General features: G+C 40.7%; 1 protein-coding gene across 1 annotated transcript in view; it reads left to right on the forward strand.

Moving 5' to 3' along the window:
• LOC107272898 (autophagy-related protein 16-1) overlaps positions 1–9,139 on the forward strand; it is a 212,623-nt gene extending 203,484 nt beyond the window's left edge. The window contains exons 10-13 of the mRNA XM_015750540.2: positions 1,645–1,824; positions 2,642–2,726; positions 3,859–4,005; positions 8,454–9,139. Coding sequence (XP_015606026.1) covers positions 1,645–1,824; positions 2,642–2,726; positions 3,859–4,005; positions 8,454–8,550 — 509 coding nt within the window. The 3' untranslated portion in view covers positions 8,551–9,139. The remainder of the gene's footprint in view (positions 1–1,644; positions 1,825–2,641; positions 2,727–3,858; positions 4,006–8,453) is intronic.
• Positions 9,140–9,410: the final 271 nt, after the last annotated feature.

Consider the following 9,410-nt stretch of genomic DNA (forward strand, 5'->3'; position numbering starts at 1 on the left):
CCCCCCCCCTTCTTCTTCCACTATCACCCACATCAAGATATGCACTTTATTTCGTCACGGTAAATAACCGTGCTCTCGATAATGCACCGGATCATCCCCTTCGCAACGAGACGAATTCGGCACGGACTTACCTGAGAATTCGCAAAGTTAACGATAAACTAGATTCGCGAGGTAATTGCCCTTTTGCGAATGGGCGCGCCGCGGCGGAGGATGTCTCAAAATTACAGTTCCCCGGAACGGCGCGCTTCTTGCTTATAGGGCTGCGGCAGCCTCGGTCGAAACATTTACCAAGTATTGGAATTATATAACTTGGCATCGTAATCTCGCCTGCCATTCTCCCAGGGCACTCGTTATGCCCTGTGACTCTTGATGCTCGGCCTCTTCTCCTTTATATCCCACTTCACTTTCCATCTTTCACAATTTTATCTTACCTCCTCTATTTTTCAATACCTTATTACTCCTCCGCCAGCCACGTTATATTTTACTTCTTTCGTCGTCCCCGTAAGAGTCCCTCGGTTCACCCACCCAGCCGACAGAGCTTCTCTTTTCAGCTCGGTGCCTTTGACTATACGTGATCGCGTGATCATTGATCAATTTTTTTTTTTTTGAATTTCACGTTGCTATTCAAAAAATGAATTATACGCATTAGACGAAGCCTAATCAAGTGTCTGCACGCGAATTCAATTTTCATGACTTTTTGCGAACTTTATCACGCTTCGCTGTACGACTTTGCGGAACCAAAGGAAATTCTCCGCTACGGCTGCTTAACTTTAACTATACGCATTCGATGAAGTATTTGACCAGAGCAGCTAACTGTCCCTGTGCGTTACGTGTATGTGAGATGTTTTTTTTTTTCTTTTTTTTTTCCCCCTATTTACTGCTACTTTTATCGTATATACGTACATCGAACAGTTCTTTACGCCGGGCTGATTCCTTCGGAAAGGAATAGAGAGCGCGGATCCAACAGTGAAAAAATAAAGTCGAGCGCAGCTCAACGTAAACATTCCAGTTTCCGCGTTTTGCGCTCTTCGGCGGTTGCGGCTCTGGCGTCGAGCATGAAAAATTTTACTCGGTTCGAGGTGCATTTAAATCGCTCGCGTTCCATAACGCATTTTTCAAGAAACTCGCCAAGTTGAGGTTATTAAAATCCAGCGCTACACGGACTCGATGTGTGTGCATATGTATATAGAATGAAACAATTTTCATGCATGGTATTATGTCGTGTTCTTATTCTTCTGTGAACCGTAACCTTTCATTTTTCTTTTAGTGGCTCTGATTTCTCTATTCTGATTCACTGAAAGAAAAAAATATATTTCCATCGACTGACTTTAAAACGAAATACAGATACTTTGGTGGAGTCGTATTTGTATATCTTAAAAATCTGACAAAATTCAGCATTTTTCTATCGTTATGTTGTATGCTTTTTTCCGAAAAAAAAAAAATCCGACGTTTCGCTCATTAAATTTCTTCCAGAAAACTTCACAATATTCGATTTTATTAAAGATATGCCTACATAAAAATTCGGAGAAACGAAGATTTTTTAGTAAAATTGCCATTCGGGAAACTTTGAATTTTTTTACTCAAAATTTGTATACAATTGCTTGAATTGCTAAAAAAAAAAATTTGTACAAATTTATTCATCAGGTATAGAAACGAAATTTGCTGGCTCAAGCTGCAACGATCTTGTCACATCCGACAGCTCAGGTTCCACGATTATCAGTGGACATTTTGATAAGAGGATTCGATTTTGGGACACCAGGGTAGAATCCTGCTCGAACGATATCATCCTTCAAGGAAAAGTCACGTCTTTGGATCTATCACGTGGTAAGTTATCAAGTTAAAGTCGTACTTTCGTATTCGAATGAGTTTTTCAATGGGAGAGGAAAAAAAAGTTGAATTATTCCGGTAAAAGCTTTTGGCAGTGTCTATACTTTCCGTAAGTGAAGCACGTGACATTATTTCGTGCATTGTAATCGTGTACAGAGATATCGCCGCGCATTTCGACAATGTCCCAAAGCACCCATTTGCTGAATTCACCGCGCTGATTGAAGAGCTCGTTCGGAAAAGACATATTTAACTGGCGCATTTCATTAATCTACCTAATGCGCGAATAAAGCGCGAATCTCCTAAAAGCGAGTGTCAACAAATTCCAAATATAGATATATTTAAAAAGTAGAACCGATTGAAGCGTCTTTTTTCACAAGCCCCAAAGTACCCTCGATAAAACAGTGAAATCTACCGTATCCTTTTTTTACCAAAATATTTTACAGACCTTCTGTACCAATTGTTCGACGAACATCTAAATTTTGAGTGTTCTCAGAAAATCCCAGGTTAAAATTTTTTTTCACAAAATCCCGAACCATAAAGGATCTATTTTCATTTTTTCTATCCCCTTAAATCTTCTGTGCTTCTCTTATTTTTTCTTTTTCTCTAATTATTTTCGGTTTACTATGTTTCCCATGATTCTCCTCCCTTTAAGGTTCGCGAATAATATGAATGAGACGTATCGACGTGGATAAAAAGAGACGCTACTTCGTATTTCTTATAGAAGACAATAACTGACTTCTCTTTATCTTAAAAGATCTCTAGAGTCGCTGTTTAGGTAAGAATCGATGACGTAATTATTTTCTTTTCTTTTCAGATGCTAATTATTTATTAAGCTGCGTACGGGACGACACATTGAAACTTTTGGATTTACGAATGAAACAGATAGTTGGCTCGTTCAGGTAAATATCAATAAATAATATTGATTATGGATTTTCGATGGCCTTAAAATTTCATATCGATTCATCACCGAATGCCCTATGTATTATTTCCGCGATTTGCTTTGCGATTACACATCCGAATTTCACGCTGCCTCCTACTGATGGATTCATAACCCACCTGTCAATATATTGTCAAGGCTTGACAGCCTAACATGAAATAACGACGTAGTGTCCTTTAAAATATATGCGGGCCGACCTCTGAATAGATCAGCATATATTTACGTTGGTAATACCACATTCATAATGGATCCACTAAAAAATTCGAGGACATTAAAAATATCCATTTCAATTCTAACGTGACTACACCGAATTAAAGTCATTCAGTGATACAGTATAGATCTGAAATTGATCACTCAGAAGAAGTATATACAGAGTTATATAGTCAATGAGACTATCCCATACTACGGGCATACCTTGAAAAAGCATTACCAAAATTCTGCACAGGTATAGCTTGGATCTAATTCTAAGATCTACGCTATGGCACAGAGCTAGTCCACTGCATAACAAATAATTTTCTTACGTTAATTTTTACATTACAAAATTTACTCTTTTGCGTACTGAAAGTAAAAAAAAATTATTTTCACGGAATCTCTATTTTTGTGTTTTCCAATAATTGCACCTGAAAGCATTCGAAATAACTTTTGCTATTTGTCTCGTGGACGGTCGATAATTTATTCAAGTACCTCAATCGACTGGTAAAAATTGCATCAAGTGACTGACAGATTTTTTGCCGTCAGCTCATTCGGACTCCGGGTCGTCGTCTTTTTATCAGGCACTATTAAGCCGAAGAGCATTCAATTAGGAAAGGTTCCGTATTACTCGCCCTACCAATGGAATGTCCAAAACGATTCGTGCGAGCGTGACTCGCGACCATGGCAATTTTTTTGCCAAACAAAATTCCCAAACTTACACGGGCACGTTTAATTACTTGCACGGAGTGCGAAAGAGCCGCGGAGGCCCTTTTGCCTACCGAAGAAAGCGGAGTCGATGATTAATATCCGGGTTGAGCGTGACATTGATCCTTAATCGTATCTTTCTGTAAAAAAGTTTGACTTTCTTAAAAAAAAAAGTTTACTCACCGACAATCTTGCAGCGCCGAAGGTTTCAAAGTTGGCTGTGATTGGGCTCGAGCTGCTTTCAGTCCCGATGGTCAGTACATTGCTGTTGGTTCATCGGATGGGTCCATCTTTGTTTGGTCTGTGGGGACAAATAAGATTGAAACGGTACTAAAGGATCACACGTAAGTATATATACATATATTGTGGGGCTTAACAATATATAAAGTATATAGGATATTTTTGTATCATCTTTCATTTGAGTCTTTCTTAATCAAAACGTCAATTTCCTGCTAACGAGAATAGCTCGCGAGTTGCTTGCGTTACGGGTGCGAATTATCTCGGACGATTTTATTATCCTATTTATTACGCGACTGTGATAAACGGACAAGAGACTGGCCGGAGGCCGGCTCAGGTCGCGGCACATGGACCAGGGATGCTGTGCAAGTTGGAAGCGGATTCTAGCGGCGGTTGACCTTTTTAATAAAGGAGGCATAAAAAGTGGCATGAATAAAAGTTACGGAAATGGGATTTATGGTGGCATTTTCGCGGACCCAGACGATGAAGCGGGGAGCGAGTTGGGTTGGGGGAGGGGAATGGTAGCTGCTAACGTGACTCATCGGATCCAGGAGTCTCCTCATCTTCTCTTAGATATTCTTGAGCACCGTAAAGAATTTTTCACGAGAAAGAACGTTATTTAATTTCATTTTTGGGGGAGTGTTCCTACCCTTATAATATAAGCCGTCCCTCCATCGGAGTAATGACTCTTTGCAACGTTGGGCTCTTGAATTTTTCATCGTTCACCCGGTAGCTACGAGTGAATTCTTTATTTGCGGTTAAGCAAAGTGTCAAACGGATTTTTAATTTTCTCACTTCCTCTCTATATTTTCTACAAAAATCTTTCCTTGTATCCGAATATCAAGTAACTCTCGTTTATCGTCATTTTTCTTATCTTATTTACGTACCTCTCGAAATTCCCCCTTTCTCCCTGTTTTCGCCGCCAAATTTCACCAGCGTAAGACCCTGATATTACGACTTCTCCTTTAATCCCTGTTCCGCACTATACCTATATATATGAGTCTCTTGCATTGTACGTTACAAGCAAACGAAATATCTGTAATTTCAGGGAGCGGCCCTCGAGTGCTGTGCACACGTCAATCCGACACGAAAACTTTCGACGGACTTAAAGTTCGCCCACGCAGCCTGGACAGTAGTTTTGCAGTTGCGAATATAGAAAATATTTAGATGTGCAATTTTTTGTCAAACTTTCAATAGCCTATCGCGAAGGATGACTGTTGGAGAGATTGCGAATTTATGCGAATCGAAACTTGCCCTATTACGTTTGGAGACGCTCGAATCCGTGCGAAACGGCAAATTCCCGAATAGCGAATACAGAGGTGGAAGTTGAGATTTTTGCGAAATTTTATTGCCTGGGACAACAATTTTCTATAACATATCGCAAACAGTTTACACCTCTGACTTGTTCTTGCCAATAAATAATAAACCAGTTTTAGCTTCCTAGCTTAACTGTCGGACGTTTATCACTAATCTGGTTTTAGTTTTTCTTGTCGCCAGGACCGTTATTGTCGCTAATTAAATACCCTTATCTTTGCTACAAGCTCGTGCACTACCGTCGAATTAACAATTCGATTGCGGACGCGCCCTGTCCTCTTAGTAAACGGCTAATCAGTTCGGATTGCTTTTGTCCTTTCTTTTTCTTTCTTTAAATCTCGTCCCGCAACCAAGTACCGTAATCTGAATATCTTTGGATGTTGAAAATTTCGCACGTAGACTTAGCGCGCATCACGCGAAACTTGCAACGACGACTTTCCATAAGCGCCTTAAGCATCCTTCCATGAAGACGACAAAACGTTTGTGGAACGTGCCGAAGCACGCGAACCTCGTATGAACAATTGCTTTTAATTGATTAAGCCCTTGAGCACGACGACCTTAAGCCGAATTCACAAGGGGATATTGAACGAAAAAATAAACAGCGAAAATGAATTTGGCATTATCGCGATAGAAAATATAAATTAGCCACATTGCAAATTTCCCCTTGTTTGGTAATTGACGTAAAAATATTTTTTATTTTGATCCAAAGCGAATCCAATATATCTGATTGCGAGAGTTAAAAAGTCAATAATTAGATATAAATTGCAAATGAGCCTTAAATGCCTCAAAACAAACAATTTAAATAGAATTTACTTTTACCCGTCGTTATAAATGTCAGGGATCGAAAGACTAAGAGGAAGTCTAGTACAAGCTAGTAGCAAAAGAGCCTCCATATCTTTAACTTGACTTCGTGTGCCATTTCTGAGTCTGAATTCGCGGGCTCATACGTTCCCACATCTAGCGCAATGCTGCAGTCTTGTTTACTGTTGGGAATCCGTGCATCGCGCAATTACACGCAGTGATACCGGTAAGTTCACATAGTGCCGTCAGCCGGTGAGAAATAGCGTTGCGATTCGCGTAAGGAGTCCATGGCGTCGACGAGCCTTGATTAACGGCGTCCGACTTTGAGAACCCGCCTTAGCGATTCGTACCGCTCTAAGAAATTTTTATAATTTTTTTTTTCTCTTCCTACTTGAAACTCCATCAACGCATAACCCGCGGTAAGGGTACAAGCTGGAATGCAATTTGTTAATATGTCAGAAATGGTGGATACAAAGCGAAGAAGAAAGTATACGTTGTACGCTTGGAGCGTCGCGACGCTTCGGCTTGTAACGACTGGCCAGTAGCGTCACTTTCCTTTCCAGTCGTTATTGTTGTTATTATTAACTTACAAAGCAGCTGTCCTAGGCTACGCAATTCTTCCAGGTACTACGTCAAAGTTCACCCTGAGTTCACCCTTCACGTCACGCCTGAGTCGCCGTTTTAAAGCAACCCTTGGTTCTTTCGCGCTACCCTTATTTCAATTAAGACCTCTTGTATACGAGACAATTGTAAATTATCCTATTGTCAGAAATTGTATTTTTTCTTTAAATACAAAAGTTCCGTCTAAACATTTTTTCCATAAACGAAATAATTCGAAATTTCAATCGAAAGACAATTTATCGTACAGAGACATAAACGAGGAATCCGTATTATTCGTTGAAGGGTAATCATCTGCTTAGAGAAAAAAGTAATGAATCAGATGCTCGGAGGAACTTGTAAAAAATGCAAAAAGTATTACGCAACTCCATTAGACTAACAAGGTTTCACGTATCATATATCGCGATGCACTGTGGTAAAGTAGCTCGGAGTGAAATATCGAAAGTACATGCGCACTCTGCAGTCGCTTTTTTTTTTACACCCATTACTTTTCCCACTTCCTCCTCTTCGTCGCACACAATCCCAGGTATTAACTTTTCCTACACTTTTTCCCCGTCTACCAATAAGATCACCGCGCAAGTAATTCGGTCCGAAAATTATTTGTCGCGGGGACTGTTTAATCGTCACCCGTTGTTGTCGTTTGTTCTGCCCCGCTATGACGCAACCCCGGGACGTCAATGACTTCGCCATTAGACGTCGCCACTGTTCGCACGGAATAAACTGTTCAGTCACGTGTCAGCACTGGTTGAGATTAATGATAGAAATTGTGGCTTCCGTCGATAAGTTAGAAAACTTCTTGTAAAACGTTATCCCAGATCCCACGTCAGATACGTATAACGTCCCTCACGACGTTAGCAGACGTCACAATGTCTTTTCAGGCGACTCTCGTGTCGTTTCCTCGAACCAAACAAAAATTCTTGCATCACGCATTCCAAGCGCCGTTTCATCGATCCCAGTGAGACATACTGTGCGTCATTTGCGTGAAGTTTATTTCCAACGCTCTTTGGCAGGAATGGATTGCTCTCCTTTTTCACGCTGGCAATACCCACTCTACGTGCTTGGAGTATGCAGGGCTGTACCTGATACCCACGCGCCTACCGTCTTGATACGAATGACATCGAGGACGATTTTTACTTAAAACCTTAAAAATCGTACCCACCTGTCTTTCCCTTATCGTAACGAGTGCTCGGCATTTTTTTTTTTTTTTGAAAGCTCCAATGCTAGATACACCCGATTTGAAACTTATTGGAGGACTGCTCGATACCAGTCAATTACCTGAGAAACCAAGGAGAGCGTGCAAAGACGTTTAAAAATCTAAAATAAAATACAACCTGGAAACGTAAAATGGTGATTACCCAAAATGATGTCGTGTGTTCAAAACTTAACTTGTGACGTCATCGCACGAGACAACATAGTTTAAAACTCGCGGTTTTCCAACAGTTGTTCAGCGGTCGGTACGAGTCACCCCGTGTATTACCTTTGTAAAATACAATCTCGCAGGGACGTAATTGAAGAAGAATTACCCTGGGGCCATAAAGTTACTTAACGTCACCCTTGCGAATGACGTGGGCATCGTAGGACGATAATTTCCTGGAAACGTTATTTTTTTCTCCATCAATTGATTTTACCGCTAATCGCGTTCCCACGTGTCACCGCAAAAATCATCTTCCTCGTTATTTAGTATCGCCCCACGTGCCTCCGCTCGTAACGCTTTCAGGCTTCGACCAGCATTTTCGATTCTTCATGTACGACTCTGTGCTTCCACGTATTACTTGTGATTTTGTCTGATCGCAGACCCACTGTGTTTCATTTCTTTCTACAGGTCTCCAGTGACGGCCGTATCCTGGCATCCTCGCGGTACATTCTTAGCGTCTGTGGATCGTGCGAAAAAAGCTGCCATCTGGGGGGATCAAGTTTGACAGGAGGAGCAATCTTGAATCGAGCGATCGCGCATGCTCGTATGACAGACCGAAGGTTCATTACAAACGTCATTTCCACGTACGCAGCTACCTTTAAGGTGGCGAACACTGAATTCTACTGTACAATAATGATCGTGCGGCCAACGAGTTTTCATGTCGTGCACGTACACGAGGATGAAGGGAAAAAAAGCACATGTACGAGGCGACATTCGCGAGAAGCATATTATTTTTACAAACTGTAACAGCAACGCATAATTTTTCGTTTCGATTTACATACAAGAAAAATAAGAAAAAAAAAAAAAAAAAAAATTACCTTAGCGTACAGTCAAGAGTTTACACAGATCGATAGCTATATCAAACTCAAGGACTATAGTGATCGATAATACACGTTATACCGTTAAAGGATCAAGTTGGAGATAACTCTTTGTAAATGAATCGTACAATATTAACGTCGACCTGCGGTTGAAAAGGGCGCATTGAAAACGCTTCGTGAAAACTATATAGGGCTAGTCGCCTGTAAAATGTAAAACGTTCGTGGTTATCGAAATCCTTTCGATCTACGATCGTGCTACTGTACATAGAAGTAAAAGGGAAAAAAGCATATATATATATATATACATAAAGAACGAAGAGATACTTTGGCTAGTCGCTCGGGCGTTTACGTGAAACGTTGACTTTTCAGATCTGCGGTATGATTACTTTGTGTCGCTGGCTATAGATTAGAATCGATCGTGTCGTTCGACACGGGGTGAAACTCCGTATTTCAAAGGAAGTCTGATAGAATTTGAAAACAATGTACTCATAAAGTAAGCAAGCACAATGATATCGGGACATCACTGGTGAGAGGGACAGGGGGGGGG

This window comes from Cephus cinctus, unplaced genomic scaffold (genome assembly GCF_000341935.2).
Source record: "Cephus cinctus unplaced genomic scaffold, Ccin1 Ccin1_scaffold1310, whole genome shotgun sequence".
Classification (NCBI taxonomy): domain Eukaryota; kingdom Metazoa; phylum Arthropoda; class Insecta; order Hymenoptera; family Cephidae; genus Cephus; species Cephus cinctus.